General features: G+C 43.0%; 1 protein-coding gene across 1 annotated transcript; it reads right to left on the minus strand.

Moving 5' to 3' along the window:
* Window positions 1-30: 30 nt before the first annotated feature.
* TAF9B (TATA-box binding protein associated factor 9b) lies at window positions 31-26,897 on the minus strand. The gene is made up of 7 exons (XM_030210045.1): window positions 26,659-26,897; window positions 22,934-23,015; window positions 13,458-13,594; window positions 13,242-13,376; window positions 7,653-7,734; window positions 2,187-2,300; window positions 31-262 (listed from the first exon to the last, which is right to left on the minus strand). The coding sequence occupies exons 1-7, from the start codon at window positions 26,707-26,709 to the stop codon at window positions 93-95; spliced, it is 771 nt and encodes a 256-aa protein (XP_030065905.1). The 5' UTR covers window positions 26,710-26,897; the 3' UTR covers window positions 31-92.
* Between the last annotated feature and the right edge of the window lie 759 nt (window positions 26,898-27,656).

A 27,656-nucleotide genomic window follows, 5' to 3' on the forward strand; every position in this document is an offset into this window, starting at 1 on the left:
AAGCTGAATATTTACAGATTTTTTTTTTTTGTGAGGAAGATAAAAACACTCCCCATTCACCACCACTTTGTCCCAAAATCAGACTTTCAAAATTACAAAACAGCATCATAATCATCATCATCCTCATGCTTCCTCTTCAGTGGGTTGGATTCCATGGAAGAGTTCTGTGATGATACCATATTGGTTGTAATAAGAATGTTTTTTGATCCGATTAATGAAGGATTAATAAGGACATTTTGAACTGTGGGTGTAGATGGTGTTACTGAAAGATGAGAGAAAAAAATCATTAGGTGCCTATTTGGTAAAGACTGTATATTATTATGTTAATGCCTGCAAATTCCAATTAAGGGCTAGATGATTTATTGAAATACAGTACCATCTTAGCATGTGCTATTGCCATTAATAAGCATTTTTAGTAAATAGGTTCCATGCATAAACGGCACCAGCAGTAAACAACATACATTAAAGCACAATAGTAATTTAGGGCTAGATTTACTAAAGTGTACTAAATGCCATTTATTGAGTAAAATGAAACTTCATTTTTCATACAATCATTTTACAGAAATACAGATTCAAAATTCCAAGGAAAACAATTTAACCTTAAAGCACTCAGGGGTCCTTTTACTAAGCTATGGTAACAAATGGCCTTAGCAAGCTCTTATGCGGCCAATTTTTACCACAACCATAAAAATGCCTTTATTATATTTCCAAAAAGAATTTTCAGGTGGTTTAAACAGACCTCAGTTGTGCAACTCAAAACCAATGAGGAGTTTATATAGTTTCAAAAATCAAGCACAGCGTTTGTCATCGGTCTCTTTTTTCTTTTTTTAAGTTTTGAGTTTTGTGACCATTTCCCAAATAATGTCTTCTTAGACTTTAATTCAAACCTTATTAATTTTTAAGTGAAAAGACTTTGCTTTTGTTGACTCAGGGGCAAAACAGTCCAACATGGCACATGTTTTGCATAAGCTATTTCAAGGACACACCCCCATAGTTACTCTGCTCCTTAAACTTGCTAGTTCTGAGAGAGTCGGGGTTTAACATATTGCCATATTTATTGAAGTTTATTATATTTTTGCCATTAGTGCACAGTCATTTTTAAAAAGTACCACGGTAGCTAAATTACCTCGTGACACTGTAGTGCGTCCCATAGTACTCCATGTTTTGCTACATTAGGTGTGTGTTAGTGTCTAATGCAATTTAGTAAAAAGGCCCCTCAGATACTAAAATTCTCAGGCAATTACCTACAAGAATCTTCTATCAACTGGAAGTAATGCTTGCAGTATGGCATAAAAGATAGGTTGAAATTTTATTATAAGTTCATTTTTACTCTCAATCTGTTACTTGGTTCAGGCAAAATTTAATTAAGTCATTCACTGTATTGTATTTGTTAATGATTTTGTTAAAAAAAAAAAAAAAACAACCCTAATTGTCCATTTAACATATTCCTTAGGGCCCAATTCAAAACTCTTTCCAAGTTCTGCATGATTTTCATAAATGCTTTAATTCTACAAAGCAGCCCAAAACTGAATAAGCAATCCAGATCTTTGAATACAACTCTTCAATTTGAGGATGTATCACCCGGGCAAAGATCTAAGCATAGTCTTTATTATTAATCGTGTTTTGGGAGACAAAATCATTAGAACAAAAATGGCACCACACTTTGGAGCTAGTCTCAGGTAAAGTCACAGATTCTGACTAGTCATTTTTCATCAATTACTTTGGAAATCTTGGATTCTCTGCACATGGACACAGGTCACGAAAGTTGGGCCTAAGTGAAAACCAAGCTTTGAAAACCCCATTTTCTGTAAATATGCAGCAGTAAGCTAAGCTAACTTAAGCTCAGCACAACTCTGTTGCACAAAATTAACTGATATTCTCTACTCCTGACTTTCAAAAAGTAATACAGATAATTGAAGACTGTTCAAAGTGAATTTATGGAGGAGAATACAGGTTAAACATTTATTTCCTTTTTGTTCATGCCTAGAAATGAAATTCTAAGATGCAGTAAAAACAGGCGAGAGAAGGACTCAAAACCATAAATTCAGAAGTTTCTTTCCAATCAGCTTTCTCCAATACTAAATATAAAATGTTTATTTATTTCTGGTAAATTAATTTAAAAAAAATAAGGAAGGATGCTGGTAGTACAACTGATAATATATTTATGCTCCAAAACAAGAACTCACCTGACTTTACTGCTGTTGCCTGTGAGGATGGGATCTGTACTGTGAACCTCTGGCCAGTCAATGACACCGGCGTACCAACTTTTGTTGAAACAGACACTGTTTGTGATGGAGTTCCTATAAACAACACAAGAATTTAGTTTGCAAAAATTCACTTTTTATTTAAGGGTCATATTTTGATTTGTTCTTCAACATACTAGCTTGCTTTCTGTCTTAACCCAGAAAGTCTTCTCCCTAACTTTCCTGCCCTCTTTCCCTTTATTTTGGATACTGTTGAATGTCATCGCGTATCAGAAGCCTGCATCATTATTAAATATGACTACACTATGTACACACTGAGTAAAAGTCTTCTTCTTAACGTCATTTTGTAAGACAAAATAAATTTCATCCAAACACTTACATTGCCTAAGAAATCAAAATTGTAATAAGCAAAGAATTAAGGTGAAATTTACATTTTAATTTTCTTTCCTTGAATCCTGTCCAAATGCATGGATTATATTACCTTGACAGAATATGAAGAGACCCAAAACCTTTATAGTGACACCACCACTGTTATAAGAAGAAGTTTAGCTGCACAGTTTCTTAGCACATCAATGTTAATATGAAGGAAACAGAAAGCAAATATTGCTCACTTGTAACAGTGTTTTCCGTAGAGAACAGGACTGAAAAGGCACACTGGTGGGTGATGCCATCCGACAATACCAAAATGGAATTGCTCTCCCAGAGCTCAGACCGAAGTATTAAGTTCAGAACATGCACAGTACTTCCTACACGCAGCAGTCTTCTCAGCTACTCCAAGTTCCAAAGGTCAAAAAACCCAGGGAACTCTGCGAGAGGTGTGCCTTATTAATCCAGCTGCAACCTTGGGCACTAACTGTATGGTATGAGTATGGGGAGAGATGTCAAAGAGGCACTGAAAGAAACAGTAAAATGAAATACCACGTAAAGTGGCAGCTCCAGGAGGGCCAGCAGTAAAAATGCCAATGAACACCAGTATGACAACCAGGAAAAAATTAAAATTAGCACATTGATCCAGTGAAGCCACGTTTCAGCATCTGCCTGCATCAGGAGTAATAAATCTTACTGGACAAAAACCCAGTGCTCTGCTGAGAATCTTCTAAACATGCACTCCAGTCCACGTGGCCCGTAAGTATAAAATAGGACACACAGCATTTAGCACACGCTAATGTTCGTTAGCGCACTAAGCTTTACAGAAAGGGTCCGTAAATGACCCAACTATTAAGAATTTTTTCCCCAGAGGAGTATTAGAGAAATCTCTACATTTTAAAGCTTTTCTCATAGCTGTTTCCACCACTACTGAAAAGCATGATAGTTGGACCTTGTTAAAAACTCCAACCAGTTCCAGGATTTATTTAATATCCAACCTTTTAGAAACAGGATTAATGGAAAGTGGATTCTGCCACATAGAGAACTGTTGGTCATTAAGCGTACTATACACAGGTATGGCTACTTCAGACACCCATTGTCTTAAGAGACATCTATGTTCTTGAGAAAGCCAAAGACATCCGATCTTTGTTTTGTATCCTGTTGGAGAAAAAAAAAAACAACCCTGTAGCTATTTTGCTGATAAACTTTCAAGAGGAAATTGCCTCAGTGGTTGTGGTGGTGCAGGGTCAGATGGAATCACTGTGGAGCCTTCAATTTCATGCTGTGGAGAGGGAAGCTCTTCACAACATTAGATGAAAGTGCAGAGGATGGATAGAGTGAATGAGCAGGCTCATGCTCTGAGTCTGATGTAGACAGTAAGGAAACAATAGGATCTGAGCGTGTGGTTCTCTGAAGAGAGTGAGATGGGTTCTTTATGTCATGGTGGTGAGGAAACCTCAGATGGATTTTTTTTTATTATGCTTTATTCAAATTGCAAAGAAAATACAAACAATTGTACTGCAACAGCAAGTCATGCATTGACACAGAATTGCATCAGTGATTGGTATAGTAGCAATATAGGTAACAGCACAAACTTCCTCCCCCCCCCCCCCCCCCAACTTGCTCAATTAAGGTAAACCGAAGGTATTCAAACAATATAAAGTTCACCGCAGAACAGTACCTCTCCACTGCTGGTACAGCTTCCATATTGCATAAAAGTGACCCATCCGATCATGCTTCAATGCTGTTAGTTTGGACATCAGATATATATACAAGTCTAGTTTTTGCAACACTTGTTCCTTATTAGGAGGCTCTAGCTTCCGCCAGGCAGCCGCCACACCACCAAGCATCAGCAGTTGTCCTTTGGTATCTTCCCAATGTGCTAGATAGTCATTAAGCAGGAAATTTAGAATACTTGGCACACAGTAGTTATGTCATCCCATGAAACATCTGTGCAATCAGCAGCCAATAGGACTGAATTTTGGGACAGAGCCACCAATTGTGTTCAAAAGAGCCTTGAACAGAGCAGCCTCTCCAACAATCTTTCTTCCCCATGCCAAACATCTTATATAATCTGGCTGGGGTATAGTATCACTGGAATAACATTTTATATCCATGTTCAATATAATTAGATGCAATGGTGACTCTCGTTAAGCGCTTATAAATCCTAAGCCACTGTGCAGTTGATAAAGGAGCATTGAGCATTTTCTCCCATTTCTTTTCATATTGTTGGGATATAGGTTGACTAAATAGCAATGCTTGATATAATCTAGAAATCAATCCCGTTCCAACTCCCATATGGAAAATTCTTAACAAACCTTGATCTCCCCGATCCCAGTCAGGAAGTACCCTTCTCTTCATAAAGTCATATAACTGCCCAAAGAAAAAACAAACAATCACCCTCCTTTAATCCGTATCTGTCTTGAAGTACTGGAAAGGGGATCATTGTACCGCTAACCATTAAATTAATTAATTATTTATTTATTTATTGCACTTGTACCCCACATTTTCCCACCTCTTTGCAGGCTCAATGTGGCTTACATTACATTATGAATAGTGGAAATCTATAAGAAAATATACATTTAGTATTGTTTAAGGATCTTGAGTAACATGATAATAGTAATAGATAGTCTAAAGAAAATATACATTTAGTGTTGCTTAAGGATCTTGGGTAACATGATAATAGTTAAGCAGGATAGTAGAGTAACAAACTAATTTCGTGAGTCGAATTTCTAACACCTTACAACTCTGTTTTGCCCATCTGTGAAAGGCGTTAGTATGGGCTGGTGCATCAAATCCAGAAGCATATATTATTGGTGTTGCTAAAAAATATTGTTGTTGCCGGAAAAGCGCCATTCTAATAGAGTACCAAGTGTCTAGAGTGCCTGAAGCTCCAAATGGTGCTCGTGCCACTCTAGTTCTCAAATCTTGCAATGAGAGCCACGGTACGTACTGCAATGGCATTTCCTGAAACAGGTCTTGCTCTAATTGCACCCATCGTTTGTCCGGAAAGGCATGCCACTCAAAGATAGCGACAAGCTGGGCCGCTCTATAGTAAGTCAAAAAATCCGGGACCCCCATCCCTCCCTCTTCTCTAGGTATATGCATACATTGCCTGCACACTTAAGGTGGCCTCCGTTGCCAAATATATTGAAACACTTTCCTCTGCAATTTAATCAAATAAGCTTTAGGGCCAGGCAAGGGGAGGCTGGAAAAGTAGTATAAGAATCTTGGAAGCACACTCATCTTCACTGCAATGATCCTGCCCACCCAAGATAGGCCTAATCCCTCCCAGCGGTCTAATCTTCCATCACCTTATTTAATAATGACGGGTAGTTCAAAGAAAAAATGCAATCCAAGTCAGCTGGTATTAAAACTCCTAAATATTTAATACTGCGGTGTGCCAATCTAAATGAGAATTGGGAACAATCTCAGACTTGGTGGTATTGACAGCAAATCCTGACACCCGACCAAAATTACCCAGTGACTTCATAACTATAGGCAGAGATATATATGAGGGTCCAATAGTGTAAAAAGGATATCATCAGCGTACAATAATATCCTATGATCTTGCTCCCCTACTGGGATCCCTTGTATCCTGACGTTGTCCCTAATCACTTGCGCCAAAGGTTCCATAGCCAACGCAAATACTAATGGGGACAGCGGGCAGCCTTGTCTCGTACCTCGTGAGATTTGAAAGAATTGAGTATAGGCCCCGTTAACACGTAAATAAGCTACTGGGGAGTCGTATATGAGCTCTATCCATCGCATAAAATTCCCTGAGAAGCCAAACTACCGTAGGGTGGCAAACATGTATGCCCATGAAACCAGATCGAATGCTTTTTCAGCATCTATACTGAGGACCACTGCCGGAACCAATCTTTGCCGTGCTGTCCATATCAAATCTAGCAACCGCCGTATATTATCTTTAGGCTGTCACATTGCTATAAATCCAGATTGGTCGCCATGTAGTAGCTTTGGCAAGTAGCATTGCAATCTCGCCACCAGGACCAGAGTCAGTATTTTATAATCCACCCCTAGTAAGTAGATGGGACGATAAGAACTACACTCGACCGGGTCTTTCCCTAGTTTATGTAACAAGGCTACTCCTGCCTGCCTAAACGAAAGTGGTAATTGGGACTCTGTCAACAAAGAATTATAGCAATGAGTAAGTGGCTCTACCAGAATGTGTGCACATTTTTTATAAAAGAAGTTAGAAAAGCCATCTAATCCAGGGGCCTTATATGTTGGGAGGCGCGTTCAGGGGAAGGCAGATTCGGTCAGAGAAAGGGCCGACGAGAGTGAAGTGATAAGCTGAGAAACACAGTGCACAACGCAAGAACGTTAAGAGATAAGTTCATGTTTTGAGTTATTTATTAGTTTAAGCACTATAGTATTGGCTACAGCACACAAAAAAATTTAAGAATGGCCTGATGAAAGAAAGTGCTATACCACTTGGCAAAGAAATGTATTGCCTTGAAGAGTGGTTTTATACTGAGGGCACTCTTGTATAAATAGCAAAGGAAAATGAAAAAAGTATAGAGAAAGAAGCTTTATTATTATTCTTTATTTGGTTGGTAGCCTAATTTATATCACAGCATATTTAGTCTTGGTTCCAGTATTTCATTATAAAAGCTTAGGGCATGCTAATGGACGTTATCGTGCACTAAATGCCACATGGCCCACACTAAATGTGAAGCATTTCGTGCGTGTGCTAATGCCCGTTAGCATGGCCTGGGCCCCTATATTTGCCAAGCACTCTGGGAATAGTGGGATCAGATGGATTCTGAAGCACATGGGTGCCTTTTACTTGAAATGGCAACAGATAGCCCTGTTAAAGAAGAGCTAACCTAACTCTTGAGCTTATTATTGGGGCTCAGTCCATAAAGATTAGCAGAAATTTGCTGGGATGCCTCCAAATGATATAGATTTATATATTCATTATGGAATGCAATGTCAAAGTACATAAAATCAGGAAAAAAAGTCTATTTCAATGCTTCAACATAAAACTTTAGCTACACTATTGGATTTCATGCTTTTAATAGAGAAAAATATAGGTACATAAACTAGCAAATCACTTACCTAGTGTAGGAGTGCTTGGTCTGCTTGTTACAGCACCAACGCTTAAGCGGGGTACAGTTATTCTCCCTGCAGAAGATGAAATCTGAAGGAAGGGAATACACATGAATCTACTACCTCAGATTGCAGAGGTACTTAAACAGTCCTGAAACATATACATAACAATTCATTCTGTATATTCCTGCCCTAGTGTATGCTATGGATTGTCTCTAGCTGTAGATTGTTTGATAACAGCTTTTCCCTGCTAGTCTCATATAGAAAATTGAGTTTCTTGGTAACAGTATCACTCTGGCTGTTCCTGTCTCAGTTCCTTGTTTTAAAGAATAAGGCCAGTCCATTTGGTTCTTGGCCTCAGAAAAATTAAAAATGGATTAATGGTTTACATCTAGTTTAGTTTATATATAAGGCAAAATTGACCCTGATGTAGTGATGGAGACAATGGGTCTTATTCCTCAGAATTTCAATGTTGGTCAATAGCTGGAACAATATATTTTGTTCCATAACGGATGAAGTGGCCCAATTCCCCTCCCAGAAAATCTAGTCAATTCCTCCCTTTGGATCTCTGATGACAGTTTTAAAATGCCAAGGAAAACAATTTAGAGATGATCTGGCTAAGGAGTGAGCACACCGTGGTGGCTACAACCACTGTGAACACACGGAATGGTTTCTGTAAAATAATCAGGCAATTCTGAGTAACTACCACAATATTCATTCCACAAAATATTTTACCATTTCACATCTCTACTAAAAAAAAAGTTCTCCAAGAGCTGTGCTTCTTTATCTAAAGTGTAACTGAACTTAAGCACAAGAACTGAATGGTAATGAGTAACTTTAATGGGTGTCTGAAGTATAATTAATAATCTATGCTACAAATGTGATAACTAGAAATAACAATAGCATTAAATTATAATGTTTCTGTAAAATGTTTACACTTAGGTTACCAAAAATAAATAAAGATCTAGTGCACACAATGGACTCTATGATCCCAAACAGCTCTGCAGTTATTACTATGAGATAAAAGGCTAGAATTCAGCTCCTCTTGCAGGAGATGTGCACTCCCCCTTAACTCCTGACAGATGTCTGTGTCTGCCTGTAGGGGTAAGAGCTGCGGCCATAATGTATTCCATGTATTACAGAGCTTGATTAAAAGAACATAAGTTGCCGTACTGGGACAGACCAAAGGTCCATCAAGTCCAGTATCCTGTTTCCACAGTGGCCAATCCAGGTTACAAGTACCTGGCAAGGTACCAAAATAGAACAATACATTTTATGCTGCTTATCCTAGAAATAAGTAGAGGATTTTCCCCAAGTCCATCTTAATAATGGCTTGTGGACTTTTCTTTTAGAAAGCTATCCAAACCTTTTTTATAAATCCCACTAAGCTAACTGCTTTAACTACAGTGGTGGAAATAAGTATTTGATCCCTTGCTGATTTTGTAAGTTTGCCCACTGACAAAGACATGAGCAGCCCATAATTGAAGGGTAGGTTATTGGTAACAGTGAGAGATAGCACATCACAAATTAAATCCGGAAAATCACATTGTGGAAAGTATATGAATTTATTTGCATTCTGCAGAGGGAAATAAGTATTTAATCCCTCTGGCAAACAAGACCTAATACTTGGTGGCAAAACCCTTGTTGGCAAGCACAGCGGTCAGACGTCTTCTGTAGTTGATGATGAGGTTTGCACACATGTCAGGAGGAATTTTGGTCCACTCCTCTTTGCAGATCATCTCTAAATCATTAAGAGTTCTGGGCTGTCGCTTGGCAACTCGCAGCTTCAGCTCCCTCCATAAGTTTTCAATGGGATTAAGGTCTGGTGACTGGCTAGGCCACTCCATGACCCTAATGTGCTTCTTCCTGAGCCACTCCTTTGTTGCCTTGGCTGAATGTTTTGGGTCATTGTCGTGCTGGAAGACCCAGCCACGACCCATTTTTAAGGCCCTGGCGGAGGGAAGGAGGTTGTCACTCAGAATTGTACGGTACATGGCCCCATCCATTCTCCCATTGATGCGGTGAAGTAGTCCTGTGCCCTTAGCAGAGAAACACCCCCAAAACATAACATTTCCACCTCCATGCTTGACAGTGGGGACGGTGTTCTTTGGGTCATAGGCAGCATTTCTCTTCCTCCAAACACGGCGAGTTGAGTTCATGCCAAAGAGCTCAATTTTTGTCTCATCTGACCACAGCACCTTCTCCCAATCACTCTCGGCATCATCCAGGTGTTCACTGGCAAACTTCAGACGGGCCGTCACATGTGCCTTCCGGAGCAGGGGGACCTTGCGGGCACTGCAGGATTGCAATCCGTTATGTCGTAATGTGTTACCAATGGTTTTCGTGGTGACAGTGGTCCCAGCTGCCTTGAGATCATTGACAAGTTCCCCCCTTGTAGTTGTAGGCTGATTTCTAACCTTCCTCATGATCAAGGATACCCCACGAGGTGAGATTTTGCGTGGAGCCCCAGATCTTTGTCGATTGACAGTCATTTTGTACTTCTTCCATTTTCTTACTATGGCACCAACAGTTGTCTCCTTCTCGCCCAGCGTCTTACTGATGGTTTTGTAGCCCATTCCAGCCTTGTGCAGGTGTATGATCTTGTCCCTGACATCCTTAGACAGCTCCTTGCTCTTGGCCATTTTGTAGAGGTTAGAGTCTGACTGATTCACTGAGTCTGTGGACAGGTGTCTTTCATACAGGTGACCATTGCCGACAGCTGTCTGTCATGCAGGTAACGAGTTGATTTGGAGCATCTACCTGGTCTGTAGGGGCCAGATCTCTTACTGGTTGGTGGGGGATCAAATACTTATTTCCCTCTGCAGAATGCAAATAAATTCATATACTTTCCACAATGTGATTTTCCGGATTTAATTTGTGATGTGCTATCTCTCACTGTTACCAATAACCTACCCTTCAATTATGGGCTGCTCATGTCTTTGTCAGTGGGCAAACTTACAAAATCAGCAAGGGATCAAATACTTATTTCCACCACTGTACATTATCTGGTGATCCCTAGTCCTAGTATTTTGGAAAGAGTAAACAAACAATTCATGTCTACCCGTTTCACTCCACTCATTATTTTATAGACCTCTATCATTTCTCCTCTCAGCCATCTTTTTTCCAAGCTAAAGAGTCCTAACCGCTTTAGCCTTTCCTCACAGGGAAGTTGTTCCATCCCCTTTATCTTTTTCGTTGCCCTTCTCTGTACCTTTTCTAATTCCACTATATGTTTTTTTGAGATGCAGTGACCAGAATTGCACACAGTATTCAAGGTGCGGTCGCACCATGGAGCTCTATGCTCCACAGCCCAGGCATGCCTTTCTGCATAAAAGAGCCTGTGAACCTTTTAGCAATCCGGCTGATGCAGGGCAAAGAAATGTGGGGAATATGAAATAATTCTCAGTCATATCAACCCCAGCCTGCCTGGAGCCTGAATTTGAGGAAAATTCTCCAGAATAATATCAATAAATTCACGTGGTTTCTCAAGCAATAACATATAGGGCACACCTTTTGTGATGCTATCAAACCATCAGAGGAATTGTGCAAATCAAAATGATATAAAAAGGCATCTGTGTGGCAAGAGTTAGGCTATTCACTATCAACTTCTATGATTTCACTTCAGACTTCATCTGATAACTACCAGAACACCTCAGGGTGTCTGATATACCACAACAGTTGAAGGTTAAGTGAGCACTGCCTGTGACAAGACAAACACCTGCTGTTCCAGTCGTTCTCGAGAAGGAAGAGACTTAGATCACCTATGCAGGTTGTGTAAGTCAAGATTTTGTAAACACTATCCGATGGGGGAACAAACAGCAAACATTTTGGCCACAGGGAGTGTGTGTTTATTCCAACTGATATTTAATTTGTGTTTATTCTTGCATTTAAAGAACTTTTATTCGGTAACATTCTAAACATCTATACTTAACTTTTTCAATCTTAGTTATTCCTGTTTTTATATTTCATTCTTGTAAATAAGCCTTTCTTTGTTGTTATCATTAGTTACGTGTATTATATAGTTTATCAGTATATCTAGAGGGAGTTATGAATGAAGACCAGCTAAATAAAACATAATAATGTAAGAGCTGCCATACTGGGACAGACCGAAGATCCATCAAGTCCAGTATCCTGTTTCCAATAGTGTCCAATCCAGGTCACAAGTACCTGACAACATCCCAGAACAGTAAAACAGATTTTATGCTGCTTATCCTAGAAATACTGTCAAAATCTTAATGGCACTCTACTTATAGTGTATAAATAAACTCAACAAAACTCAAATAGTACAGATAAAGTCACTTAATCACTTCATGGATGTGATTAAGTGACTTTATCTCTACTATTTGAGTTTTGTTGCGTTTATTTATACATTATAAGTAGAGTGCCATTAAGATTTTGACAGTATTTCTAGGATAAGCAGCATAAAATCTGCGTTTATTTATCCTAGAAATAAGCAGTGGATTTTCCCAAGTCCATCTTAATAATGGCTTATGGACTTTTCTTTTAGGAAATTATACAAACCTTTTTTAAACCCTGCTAAGCTAACTGCTTTTACCACATTCTCCGGCAATGAATTCTGCTTAATCTTTTTTGAGATACAGTGACCAGAACTGCACACAGTATTTGAGGTGTGGTCGCATCATGCAGTGAGACAATTATAACATTCCTATTTTTGTTCTACGTTCCTTTCCTAATAATTCCTAACATTCTATTTGCTTTCTTGGACACCGCTGCACAGTGAGCAGAGGGTTTCAACATAGCATCAATGATGACACCTAGATCCTTTTCCTGGGCGGTGACTCCTAATGTTGAACCTTGCATCATGTAGATATAGTTTGGGTTCCTCTTTCCTACATGCATCACTTTGCACTTGCTCACATTAAATGTTATCTGTTATTTGGATGCCCAGGCATACTAATTATTCCAGAGTGCTATACAAAATGTTTTATTTGGAAGTCTTATCCTATACTGTCAAGCAGAAGTCAGTGCGATTACTGGTACCCTCAAATGCCCAAAATCGTCATGAGCTACAGAGAAAAAGCATACTAAACCAGAAGCTCCCCATTCTGTCTTGATGACTTACCAGATTGAGTCTTCAAAGGAAATCTGTCTGTCTATTCAGATTTATCTCATGCATATAAATTGTGAATAGATTGAAAATCTGTCTCATACATTTTCACTCTGGACATCTTAAAAACCCAATAGACTATGGGGCTGTTACCACTGCACTAACCAAATGTAGAAATTTAAGTTAGCTAAAGAACGCAAATATGGAAATTAAAAAAAATAAAAAACTGAATATAATTAGAGAAATTGAAATTAAAATATCTTTAGCTAAGATCTAAAATTTCTACCAATTCTCACCTTACTTCAGAGTGTTGCCGTGACATATACCTAGAGAAAGACCCTGCTGTTTTCCATACATACAAAACTGCAAAAAAAATCCAGTATTTCAGGGGAAGCAACACATCACAGCCTAGTACCATGCACATCTTTAAGGCTGTAAAAAATTAAATCATCTATAAAATGTATTCTCAACAAATGTAAAGCTGTTGTGCACGTTATGGCATGCAGAGCTCTGGTTTCTAATGTTCTTACCTTCTTTTGCATGGATCTCAATCTATAGTTTGGAGCTGTTAAACAGTATCTGTCAGGTGGCAACCTTGGACCAGAGTATGGCTTTATCAGAGGCAAGGGAGTTTGGTTTTTTTGTCTTGCAATATCCAACAAAAACTGGGGAAAAAAATTACAATTTCATGACAATCTAAATAGCATACTTTGAATGAAATGAGTTTCTGCACAAGCTTTACGTACGTCCCTTGGAGGAGGAGAGGTGAATGACTGGTCTGTTCGGCACTGGATTGCTAATCTCACATCATCTGCATCCACATTTGACTTCTTAGCATGGCTTGAATAAATTTTTGCATCTTCTAGTATAGTAGTCACATATCCTTTAATCAAAAACAAATACAATACCTTTAAAACAAAACTAGTCTCTTGGTACAGGTTGGCTTGAAATTATTCTATATCTATTTCATGCAACCAGTGTTTTCCAAACTACTATTCTGAAGCATAATACTAAAAAAGACATGTTGCAATGGATGGCAAACCAGCCATATTATTAACACGACAGATCTATCATGGACTAATATTCTAAGCTTCCAGCAGTTGCTTTCCGCATTCCCTGATTAGGCAATTTCAGTGTGTCTCACCTTGTTTTGTGGCTAATAGCGAATGCTACATACCTGTAGAAGGTATTCTCCGAGGACAGCAGGCTGATTGTTCTCACTGATGGGTGACGTCCACGGCAGCCCCTCCAATCGGAAACTTCTCTAGCAAAGTCCTTTGCTAGTCCTCGCGCGCCCGCGCGCACCGCGCATGCGCGGCCGTCTTCCCGCCCGAAACCGGCTCGAACCGGCCAGTCCAGTATGTAGCAAGACAATACAAGGGAAGACACAACTCCAAAGGGGAGGCGGGTGGGTTTGTGAGAACAATCAGCCTGCTGTCCTCGGAGAATACCTTCTACAGGTATGTAGCATTCGCTTTCTCCGAGGACAAGCAGGCTGCTTGTTCTCACTGATGGGGTATCCCTAGCCCCCAGGCTCACTCAAAACAACAACCATGGTCAATTGGGCCTCGCAACGGCGAGGACATAACTGAGACTGACCTAAAAAATTTACCAACTAACTGAGAGTGCAGCCTGGAACAGAACAAACAGGGCCCTCGGGGGGTGGAGTTGGATCCTAAAGCCCAAACAGGTTCTGAAGAACTGACTGCCCGAACCGACTGTCGCGTCGGGTATCCTGCTGCAGGCAGTAATGAGATGTGAATGTGTGGACAGATGACCACGTCGCAGCTTTGCAAATTTCTTCAATGGAGGCTGACTTCAAGTGGGCTACCGACGCAGCCATGGCTCTAACATTATGAGCCGTGATATGACCCTCAAGAGCCAGCCCCGCCTGGGCGTAAGTGAAGGAAATGCAATCTGCTAGCCAATTGGATATGGTGCGTTTCCCTACAGCCACTCCCCTCCTATTGGGATCAAAAGAAACAAACAATTGGGCGGACTGTCTGTGGGGCTGTGTCCGCTCCAGGTAGAAGGCCAATGCTCTCTTGCAGTCCAATGTGTGCAGCTGACGTTCAGCAGGGCAGGAATGAGGACGGGGAAAGAATGTTGGCAAGACAATTGACTGGTTCAGATGGAACTCCGACACGACCTTTGGCAAGAACTTAGGGTGAGTGCGGAGGACTACTCTGTTATGATGAAATTTGGTGTAAGGGGCCTGGGCTACCAGGGCCTGAAGCTCACTGACTCTACGAGCTGAAGTAACTGCCACCAAGAAAATGACCTTCCAGGTCAAGTACTTCAGATGGCAGGAATTCAGTGGCTCAAAAGGAGGTTTCATCAGCTGGGTGAGAACGACATTGAGATCCCATGACACTGTAGGAGGCTTGACAGGGGGCTTTGACAAAAGCAAACCTCTCATGAAGCGAACAACTAAAGGCTGTCCTGAGATCGGCTTACCTTCCACATGGTAATGGTATGCACTGATTGCGCTAAGGTGAACTCTTACAGAGTTGGTCTTAAGACCAGACTCAGACAAGTGCAGAAGGTATTCAAGCAGGGTCTGTGTAGGACAAGAGCGAGGAGCTAGGGCCTTGCTGTCACACCAGACGGCAAACCTCCTCCACAGAAAGAAGTAACTTCTCTTAGTGGAATCTTTCCTGGAAGCAAGCAAGACGCGGGAGACACCCTCTGACAGACCCAAAGAGGCAAAGTCTACGCTCTCAACATCCAGGCCGTGAGAGCCAGGGACCGGAGGCCGGGATGCAGAAGAGCCCCTTCGTTCTGCGTGATGAGAGTCGGAAAACACTCCATCTCCACGGTTCTTCGGAGGATAACTCCAGAAGAAGAGGGAACCAGATCTGACGCGGCCAAAAAGGAGCAATCAGAATCATGGTGCCTCGGTCTTGTTTGAGTTTCAACAAAGTCTTCCCCACCAGAGGAATGGGAGGATAAGCATACAGCAGGCCCTCCCCCCAATCCAGGAGGAAGGCATCCGATGCCAGTCTGCCGGGGGCCTGAAGCCTGGAACAGAACTGAGGGACTTTGTGGTTCACTCGAGATGCGAAGAGATCCACCAAGGGGGTGCCCCACGCTTGGAAGATCTGGCGCACCACTCTGGAGTTGAGCGACCACTCGTGAGGTTGCATAATCCGGCTCAGTCTGTCGGCCAGACTGTTGTTTACGCCTGCCAGATATGTGGCTTGGAGCACCATGCCGAGACGGCGAGCCCAGAGCCACATGCTGACGGCTTCCTGACACAGGGGGCGAGATCCGGTGCCCCCCTGCTTGTTGACATAGTACATGGCAACCTGGTTGTCTGTCTGAATTTGGATAATTTGATGGGACAGCCGATCTCTGAAAGCCTTCAGAGCGTTCCAGATCGCTCGCAACTCCAGGAGATTGATCTGTAGACCGCGTTCCTGGAGGGACCAGCTTCCTTGGGTGTGAAGCCCATCGACATGAGCTCCCCAGCCCAGGAGAGACGCATCCGTTGTCAGCACTTTTTGTGGCTGAGGAATTTGGAAAGGACGTCCCAGAGTCAAATTGGACCAGATTGTCCACCAATACAGGGATTCGAGAAAACTCGTGGACAGGTGGATCACGTCTTCTAGACCCCCAGCAGCCTGATACCACTGGGAGGCTAGGGTCCATTGAGCAGATCTCATGTGAAGACGGGCCATGGGAGTCACATGAACTGTGGAGGCCATGTGGCCCAGCAATCTCAACATCTGCCGAGCTGTGATCTGCTGGGACGCTCGCACCCGCGAGACGAGGGACAACAAGTTGTTGGCCCTCGCCTCTGGGAGATAGGCGCGAGCCGTCCGAGAATCCAGCAGAGCTCCTATGAATTCGAGTTTCTGCACTGGGAGAAGATGGGACTTTGGATAATTTATCACAAACCCCAGTAGCTCCAGGAGGCGAATAGTCATCTGCATGGACTGCAGGGCTCCTGCCTCGGATGTGTTCTTCACCAGCCAATCGTCGAGATATGGGAACACGTGCACCCCCAGCCTGCGAAGTGCCGCTGCTACCACAGCTAGGCACTTTGTGAACACCCTGGGCGCAGAGGCGAGCCCAAAGGGTAGCACACAGTACTGGAAGTGGCGTGTGCCCAACTGAAATCGCAGATACTGTCTGTGAGCTGGCAGTATCGGGATGTGTGTGTAGGCATCCTTCAAGTCCAGAGAGCATAGCCAATCGTTTTGCTGAATCATGGGGAGAAGGGTGCCCAGGGAAAGCATCCTGAACTTTTCTTTTACGAGATATTTGTTCAGGGCCCTTAGGTCTAGGATGGGACGCATCCCCCCTGTTTTCTTTTCCACAAGGAAGTACCTGGAATAGAATCCCAGCCCTTCTTGCCCGGATGGCACGGGCTCGACCGCATTGGCGCTGAGAAGGGCGGAGAGTTCCTCTGCAAGTACCTGCTTGTGCTGGAAGCTGTAAGACTGAGCTCCCGGTGGACAATTTGGAGGTTTTGAGGCCAAATTGAGGGTGTATCCTTGCCGGACTATTTGGAGAACCCACTGATCGGAGGTTATGAGAGGCCACCTTTGGTGAAAAGCTTTCAACCTCCCCCCGACTGGTAGGTCGCCCGGCACTGACACTTGGATGTCGGCTACGCTCTGCTGGAGCCAGTCAAAAGCTCGCCCCTTGCTTTTGCTGGGGAGCCGAGGGGCCTGGCTGAGGCGCACGCTGCTGACGAGAGCGAGCGCGCTGGGGCTTAGCCTGGGCCGCAGGCTGTCGAGAAGGAGGATTGTACCTACGCTTACCAGAAGAGTAGGGAACAGTCTTCCTTCCCCCGAAAAATCTTCTACCTGTAGAGGTAGATGCTGAAGGCTGCCGGCGGGAGAACTTGTCGAATGCGGTGTCCCGCTGGTGGAGAGACTCTACCACCTGTTCGACTTTCTCTCCAAAAATGTTGTCCGCACGGCAAGGCGAGTCCGCAATCCGCTGCTGGAGTCTATTCTCCAGGTCGGCGGCACGCAGCCATGAGAGCCTGCGCATCACCACACCTTGAGCAGCGGCCATGGACGCAACATCAAAGGTGTCATACACCCCTCTGGCCAGGAATTTTCTGCACGCCTTCAGCTGCCTGACCACCACCTGAAAAGGCTTGGCCTGCTCGGGGGGGGAGAGCATCAACCAAGCCCGCCAACTGCCGCACATTGTTCCGCATGTGTATGCTCGTGTAGAGCTGGTAAGACTGGATTTTGGCCACGAGCATAGAGGAATGGTAGGCCTTCCTCCCAAAGGAGTCTAAGGTTCTAGAGTCCTTGCCCGGGGGCGCCGAAGCATGCTCCCTAGAACTCTTAGCCTTCTTTAGGGCCAGATCCACAACTCCAGAATCATGAGGCAACTGGGTGCGCATCAGATCTGGGTCCCCATGGATCCGGTACTGGGACTCGATCTTCTTGGGGATTTTGGGATTAGTTAGAGGTTTTGTCCAGTTCGCAAGCAATGTCTTTTTTAGGACATGGTGCAAGGGAACAGTGGACGCTTCCTTAGGTGGAGAAGGGTAGTCCAGGAGCTCAAACATTTCAGCCCTGGGCTCGTCCTCCACAACCACCGGGAAGGGGATGGCCGTAGACATCTCCCGGACAAAGGAAGCGAAAGACAGACTCTCAGGAGGAGAAAGCTGTCTTTCAGGAGAGGGAGTGGGATCAGAAGGAAGACCCTCAGACTCCTCGTCAGAGAAATATCTGGGGTCTTCTTCTTCCTCCCACGAGGCCTCACCCTCGGTGTCAGACACAAGTTCACGAACCTGTGTCTGCAACCTCGCCCGGCTCGACTCAGTGGAGCCACGTCCACGATGGGGGCGTCGAGAGGTAGACTCCCTGGCCCGCATCGGCGAAGCTCCCTCCGCCGACGTAGTCGGGGAGCCCTCCTGGGAGGTGGCCGCAGCCGGCACCGCACGCGGTACCGACGTCGGGGACCTCACCCCGGGCGAAGGGCCAGCCGGCGCCACGCTCGACGGTACCGGAGGCGCAAGCACCGCCGGTACCGGAGGGGTAGGGCACAACAGCTCTCCCAGAATCTCTGGGAGAACGGCCCGGAGGCTCTCGTTCAGAGCGGCTGCAGAGAAAGGCAAAGAGGTCGATGCAGGCGTCGACGTCAGAACCTGCTTTGGGCGAGGAGGCTGTTCCGGGCTGTCCAGAGTGGAGCGCATCGACACCTCTTGAACAGAGGGTGAGTGGTCCTCTCGGTGCCGATGCCTGCTGGGTGCCGACTCCCTCGGCGACCCAGAGCTCTCGGTGCCGACGCGGGGAGGTGACCGGTGTCGATGCTTCTTCGATTTCTTCCGAAGCATGTCACCGGAGCTCCCCGGCACCGACGAGGACGTAGAATCCAGCCGTCGCTTCCTCGGGGCCGAGGCCGAAGGAGGTCGGTCTCGGGGGGGCTGTACCGCAGGAGCCCTCAGGGTAGGAGGAGACCCACCCGAAGGCTCACCGCCACCAGCAGGGGAATGGACAGCCCTCACCTGCACTCCTGACGATGCACCACCGTCCGACGACATCAGCAGACGAGGTCCCGGTACCACCGACGTCGATGCAGCTATCCGATGTCTCGGCGCCGATGCAGAGGCCCGATGCCTCGATGCACTCGATGCAGGGGCGGCCGAGGAAGATGGTCTGGACGCTGACGACGTCGATGCACTCGAAGATCCCGGTGCCGATGCCGACGAAGAGCCCGAGAACAACACGTTCCACTGGGCTAGTCTCGCTACCTGAGTCCGCCTTTGAAGCAGGGAACACAGACTGCAGTTCTGAGGGCGGTGCTCGGCCCCCAGACACTGAAGACACGACGAGTGTCGATCAGTGAGCGAGATAACCCGGGCGCACTGGGTGCACTTCTTGAAGCCGCTGAAAGGCTTCGATGTCATGGGCGGAAAAATCGCGCCGGCGAAATCAAAGTCCGAAATGACGGAAAAAGAGCACCAAAAAATTTGTAAGGGAGAAAATCTCGACCGAGGCCGAAAAGAGGCCTACCCCGACGACGAAAGAAAACTTATCGGGGCAAAAAGCTGGAAGTACGGGGAGGATTAACACGAAACCCGGGGGGGGGGGGTTTCCGGAGCACTTCCCGACACTTGAAAAGACTTTTCCGAAGAAAAAACACGTCAAAATAAATTTGGACGCGCGAGGTCGACTTTCCGGGGCTCGACACGGCGAAAACACGACCGTACCGAGTGCGTACAAAAGAAGACTGGCCGGCTCGAGCCGGTTTCGGGCGGGAAGACGGCCGCGCATGCGCGGTGCGCGCGGGCGCGCGAGGACTAGCAAAGGACTTTGCTAGAGAAGTTTCTGATTGGAGGGGCTGCCGTGGACGTCACCCATCAGTGAGAACAAGCAGCCTGCTTGTCCTCGGAGAAAAAAATGGTTTAATTTGGGGAATGGTTTTACATTATGGACTGAATTCTCTAAATGGTGCCTAACTTTGAGTGCCATATATAGAATGGTGCTTAGCACTGGAATCCAAGATGTACACCAACTGAACCCTGGTGTAAATCCCTGCTCTTTAATCAGGCACGGATTACTCAAATTCTATACCACTGCACACAAATTCTATAAACACCCCCGACTCGCCTATGTCCCTCCGATGGCCATGCCCCCTTTTCAGAGTGGTGCGGAAAACTTTGCACACATATCTTTATAGAATAGTGACTATAAAGATGTGTGTGTAAATCCCAATTAGCACTGATAATTGATTAGCAGCGATCAACTATTGATGCTACTTGGCTCATTAAGCAATTAAATTGCGCATCTAATTTGGGCATGCACAATTTTGAACTCTATATATAAAATTAGGGGGTATATGACCAATGACATTTAGTAGCACTATTTTCTAGTAAGGAGACACTCCAGTGCTTTACTCAAACAAGTGGAATTTGAAAAGACACATAGAGGCATATTTTCAAAGCACTTTGGGAGGCTAAGTTCCATAGGTTTCTATGGAACTTTGGGAGGCTAAGTGCTTTGAAAATATGCCTGATATTCTTGCACACTTTTTCATGCTAATTTCAGAGTGGAAAATTCTATTCCCTAATCCCTCCTGCAACTAAAATTTGACACCGTAAATCTGCCACCAGGCCAAGGAGAAGGATGCTGCTACAGCCCATAGAGACTGGGAGAAGATGATGGGTGGAAAAAGGGAGTTGGGTAGAGAGCAAACGGGAGGAAAAAGTCTTCCCAATGAATAAGCTAGAAAGAAGCACAAGCAGCCAGAAAGGCAACCCCTACTTCTCCAAAAGACCCCAAACTAAATACAGAGTAAACTGTAAGGAGGAAAATCTACTATTCCCTTACCTGTTACAAATTATGGTTGGAACAAATTTTCTAAATAATATTTCACTCAACATCTGTCCATTTATTGTTCCACATGACTGCATATTTATAAACTTTCACATATATGCTTTCACCTAACATCCGCTACGATCCCTGCTTTCATATTCATGGAGGGTGTTCTCCATGAAAATACACAGAACTGTAAACGTAAAACCTTTTCTTTCATTGATCATAGCACTCCTGTTTCGTTAACAAGCAAATAAATCTTTGATCTGTGATCTAAAACACATTTTCTATCCACTAAATAAGAGAATAGGAAATATTTAAGCAGCCGACAAAGCATCCTGGATGCTTTAATCTGCTTCCTTAGCAGTATTGTTGCTTCTTTACACCAAAAATCATTCTGAGTTGTGTAGGTTATACAATACCAGTTCCACGTGTCAAACCAAGTGGGCTTGTTTAACTAAGGCTCCCCCCCCCCCCCCCCCCCCCCAAATTCTGGCTCCACAATAACAAAACTCAGTAAATCAGTCTCTATTTATTATATATAAATCGAAGTATATATGGGTGCTAATTTTCAAAGCACGTAGGCTTACAAAGGTACATAGAAGTGTATTTTCCGAGTACTTAGACTTACAGAGTTACATAGTAACCAATGGAACTTTGTAAGTCTATGTGCTTTGAAATAGAGTGTTGCATGGGGACAGCAATCTAACCCGTCACCGCGGGAATCTAACCCGTCCCCACCGCAAGTAATCTCCTTCATCCCAGCTGCTGCTTGAAGTCTCGGTGGCCATTTTAACAAGCGGTGGCGATGAAAGGATCAGCGGCAGCAGGCAGGAAAGCGTGGGGACCTTTCCTGCCCCAAACAGGGTGATCTGAGATACGGAGGGAAAGCAAAGGACCTGGGTCCATCCCCGCAAGATCCCCGTGGAACTTGGTCCATCCACAAGGGATCTCCGCGGTCCTGGAGGGGATCCCCACAGGATTCCCACGGGTATCCCCGTTCCTGTGCAGCTCTCTACTTTGAAAGTGAGCCCCATGGTAATCGATGGAATTTTAAGTCTATGTGCACTGAAAATAAGCCTCATAGAATGCTACCTTCAAATGCCTTTTTCCCCCTATTGAACCCATTCTATAGGGCTCTTGGAAGTAAGAAATGCCCCTCAAAGTTCACACCCTACACAAGCATTCCATTTACTCAACTGTAGTTTATTTTTCATCAGTATTACTTTAGAAGACATATTTAGAGGAACAGCTCATAAATAATGCCAAATGCCCTCATGTCTCCCTTTTTAACCATTAAGAAACCTAGACAGATCTTTTAGTTATTATACTTCCATATGCCTATCAAAACCAAACCAAATTAGCAGAGTGACACATATACTACTAACAATTTTCCCAAAATAACATTAAGGGCTGGATTCTATATACAGCACCTGAAAAATCCATGCAGAACAAAATATGCCTAGGCATATTCTCTAAAGTACACCAACATTTTATAGAATAGGCTTAAATTTCTGTGCGGTATATATAATACACCAAGCATCTCTCCGCGTGACCAAGTTTGATTGCGGCCATTTACGCCATGTTTTACTTGGCACAAATCACGGTGCCTAAATTAGGCACACAGAAGGTGTATTCTATAACAATGCGCATAGATGTTAGAAACGCCCACACCCCCTTTTCAACTATGACTTAGAATTTACCTGTACCATGTTACAGAATACACTTGAGTTGTGTGTGTAAATCTTAATTAATGCCAATTAATGCTGATAACTGCTTAACATCCAATTGACAGCACTGATTAGCTAGTAAACCAATTAAGTTACAGGCATTGTTATAAAATACGTTTCAATTTCTGTGTGGAAATTAAGGTGCAATATATACAATCCCAGGATAAATGTGGTAAATCTTAAGCTTATGTTTTGATTACTTACTGTATGCAAATTCCAGCATCTGATTTATCACTCTAGGTTCATATTCAGTTATTCCCATATCCTTCAAAATTTGAGCCATGACCTAAGCAATTGTAAAGAGAAATGACATATTTGAACACACAAATTTTCTGTTTTAAAAATCACACATTAATGCGGTGTGAAGACACAGCAAAAGAAAGGGATTTGCTCAACTAGAGATGATAAATCGACTGAACTGTGTCTACACCAATATTAGCTTCCAAATAAACAACCCTGCCAATTTACTGAGTTATATAACAGCCAGTCTGTCCCTCCAATTACTACTGAAAATATCTACACTCAATTAGATTTTGTAAATGTCAAAAAACTATTCACTGTCCTTGATTTATCTTGCTTCCATTTTATCTCACTTAGGGACTTACTAACTGAGAGCATCACCCATTTCATGATCTATAATGCAAATTAAGGACCACAGCAGACACTATCAAGTCCAAAGAATTTTTATTAAAACGAACCCGACGTGGCCACATTTCGCCAAATAGGCTGCATCAGGAATAAAGACTAAAACAGATGACAAAAAAATACATATACAAACTGTTAGAAACACACAGCTCATAACATATACATAAAATCTAAATAAAAAATCTATAAGGAAGGGATTTCATAACAGATGTGTGTATGTATATATATATATATATAATTTAAAGGGGCTCCATAAGAAGCACACATATATACATTAAAGCTACATAAAATAAACTTAAAAACATATACATTCTTTAATGTGTTGCAAACCGTACGAGGAGAGACTTGCTGCTCACCTGAACATGTATACCTTAGAGGAAAGGAGAAACAGGGGTGACATGATACAGATGTTCAAATATTTGAAAGGTATTAATCCACAAATGAACCTTTTCCGGCGATGGGAAGGTGGTAGAACTAGAGGACATGAATTGAGGTTGAAGAGGGGCACACTCAGGAGTAATGTCAGGAAGTATTTTTTCACAGAGAGGGTGGTGGATAAGTGGAATGCCCTCCCACGGGAGGTGGTGGAGATGAAAACGGTAATGGAATTCAAACATGCGTGGGATAAACACAAAGGAATCCTGTTTAGAAGGAATGGTTCCATGGAATCTTAGCGGAGATTGGGTGGCGACACCGGTAACTGGGAAACAAAACGGGAGCTGGACAGACTTCTACGGTCTACGCCCTGATCGTGACTGAATAGATAGGGATGGGCTACAGTGTAAATTATAAGGGGCTTCGACGTTAGCTTCAGAACTTAGTACAAGAACAGTACTGGGCAGACTTCTACGGTTTGTGCCCTGAGAAAGGCAAGGGCAAATCAAACTCAGGTATACATATAAAGTATCACATACCATGTAAAATGAGTTTATCTTGTTAGGCAGACTGGATGGACCGTGCAGGTCTTTATCGGTCGTCATTTACTAAGTTAAATAAAATATTAATAGAAGCACAAAGCCTCATAAATCCATACGTATGTGGGAATCTTCCTAAAAGATATGTATACAAAGGGACTACATAAAAACATGTGGAGTGGAGGAGTGGCCTAGTGGTTAGGTTGGTGGACTTTGGTCCTGGGGAACTGAGGAACTGAGTTCAATTCCCACTTCAGGCACAGGCAGCTCCTTGTGACTCTGGGCAAGTCACTTAACCCTCCATTGCCCCATGTAAGCCGCATTGAGCCTGCCATGAGTGGGAAAGCGCGAGGTACAAATGTAACAAAAAAACGAATACATAAATATATAAATTATATTTCCTGAAAGGGCACCCTTCAGAGAACAAGAATTAGTAATTGTTTTTTGAATTCCATTTTTAATGAAAACGCCTATTTTTTTTAGCATTTTTTTTGTGATTTTTAATTTTTATGCTGCCACTATTTTTTAAGGGCATATGAACCCCTAGCACTTGCTTTATACACAAAATGAATATCTTTAGACCTGTTTTCCTCTTGGAGAGAAGGGCACTTCAGCACTGTATATAATGGGCAGGAAACAAGATGGAGGACTCCTACAAAGACAGAAGAAACAGCTTCTGTGCTATCTGCCATTGAGGAAGTACTGAAGTACGTTTATTCATCTTACTTTGTTTTTTTTTGTATGACAACCCTTTTTAAATACATTCTTATAACTTAACAACCATCCCATCTCATGTATACATTTTTTTACTTACCAGTTTTAATTAGTTTTACTGCCTTTTTATATTGTTTAGGAGCCATCAGCTCTGTTTTTTTACCCCTCTCACTTAAGCAATCTGCTTTAACTTTTGGTTTTATGCCACTTCCCCAGGGCATCTTGGATGCTCAGTTTTACCACTAGGGTAAAGCATAGTGTGTCCCTGGCTAGGTAGGCATTTTTGCTGTTTTTATTTATATGTTGGGTTAATGAGTTATAGTGTTTTGGAAATATTTATGTATTCTTATATTCACACATGCTTTTATGTAGTCCCTTTGTACACATATCTTAATAGAGCCATCAAAACAGTTTTGGTGCTGTAATTAGTCCTAAAACCAGATTCACGAGCATGTAAAACGTGTATCTTTTCAGCATAATCAGAGAGCTGTAGGAAGACGACTTTTTCAAGAACTTTGGACATAATCTGAGTTTAATAGCTAACACCTTTATTGCCAAGGGATCAAAATGAGTGATACACTGATGTCAGCATGAGTCTTTGTACAGTTAGCTTGTGTACAAAACTTGTTTGAATGCAAGGGAGAAAACTGTACACAGAAGCCATGCTATGTACAAAATCTATCATACTTTATTACATAGGCCCCTAAGTGGGTTACTGAGGCAATGTTAAGACAAGATCACAAGTACTGTCAGGGAAGAAGGTTACTGTGTTTTTTAGGCCATGCCTTCCTATGTGACAGCAAAGACACTTTATTATACCACTGGGCAACTGCTTAACTAATATTATTTGACAGGTAGTAGCATTAAGGCTTCTAGCTGAGAACTTACCAAATGAGTTGCAACCCCCAATTGGAGCTGTGAAATTCATATTTGGGAATTGCAAACTGGGTGGACACTATATAGAATATCCCTGTCCTGGCTCCAGCCAGCGAATGTGGTAACAGTAGTTAGCGTATCTGGGTTTTGATAAGTTTATGAAGGAAACGTCCATAGTCTGCTATTGAAACAAACATGGGGAAGCAACTGCTTGCCCTGGAATTTGTAGCATAGAATGCTGCCACAATTTGGGCTTCTGCCAGGTACTTGTGACCTGGCTTGGTCACTGTTGGAAACAGGATATTGGGCTAGAAGGACCATTGGTCTGACCCAGTATGGCTACTTTTGTGTTGTTATGTAAATGGAACTTAAAACTTGAAGAAAAGCTTAACAAGGATTTTGATGCATACATTCATATGGAGCAACATTCTTCTCATTAGCTCCCTTGAAACCATCCTCCCAAAGATAATCTGAAAATAGCAAAAGGCTTATTACTGAAACAATAGGAATAAAGAAGTAAGACTAGGAATGATGTACAGAAATCAGTAGTATGCTTTCCCATCCTTATCCGTGAAATCCAAATAAAGACTATTTCGCCTCCCAGTTCTGCACAGCCCAAATTTACTACTATCCTATCACTCTCTGGCGGCTCTAAGACTTTGCACACCGCAAGGACACCACACTCCTAACCCAGAATAAAAGCGCTTTTAGTGTCAAACACCGTTCTCACACTTTTAGTAGGCTAAAAACATCGGAGCTGCAACTAAAGAGCTTTCTTACTTGGGCATCTTTGGGAGCGCTCTTAGGAGACGCCATCTTAGCCTGTTCCATCACTTCCGTGGACTCAGGGAGGAGGGAGCCTCCCAGACTACTTCCGGTTTTCTGAATCGTTCTGTCTGTAGGAGTGTTGCCAATTACAAAGGTTTCGCATCTAACTGGTCAATCAATAAGGTTTTCAAACCTTAGTCTGGAGTTCCCAAATCCCAAGGAGGTTTGTGTTCCGGCTGCCTTTCTTACTGTATTTCAAGCCTCATTCTAATGCTCCAATAGTCTCGCTCGATACGTTCCAAGCCTCGTTCTGATGCTCCAATGGTGTCTTTCTAGGTGCGTTCCAAGCTTCATTCTGGAGTCACGATCTGGCCATTTCTTTACATGTCAGTAAAAGTTATTTTGATTGAGAACAGAGGAAGGCATGACGTCAAAGGTTTGAAGGCACTTAGGTTTGTCTATGTGTCCCCTTCCCGCGTATGGTGTGCAGCAGTCGTGTACTGTACAGTCAAAACAAAGCAAACAAACCTATGAGCTGCTGTAGTCATGTTGCCGTTCTTTATTGTTGGAAGCATTTTTATTTAATTTTACTTATATTTTCAAACATCCCAGCTTGTGCAACATACTGATATACACAGAGGAAGTATAATAACGGAATAACGTTTCATAGGTAGAGTAGTAACTTGTTATAGATCGTAATCAGTGTGTCATTTGAAGGGGCTGATTATAGGGACACCCTAGCATGTTTTATATTTGTGCAGAGATTTTTCTCTCTCTCATGGTAAAGGGCCACTAAAACAGACATCATGTTATGACAATCAGGTGCTCAACATTCAGAGTTTCTATTTATTTATTTATGGCAGTTATATCCCACATTAAACATGAATTAGGTTGAAACCTGGGAGCTTTTAAATATTTTTTTTCCTGTACGTAGATGGTTTGTGGGAATTTGCTCCTTTTGTTTTGTGCAATGCAGTGATGTATTATATAAAAAAAAAAGCTTAATATTG

The sequence above is a fragment of the Microcaecilia unicolor genome, chromosome 7 (assembly GCF_901765095.1).
Source record: "Microcaecilia unicolor chromosome 7, aMicUni1.1, whole genome shotgun sequence".
In the NCBI taxonomy this organism is placed as follows: Eukaryota; Metazoa; Chordata; class Amphibia; order Gymnophiona; family Siphonopidae; genus Microcaecilia; species Microcaecilia unicolor.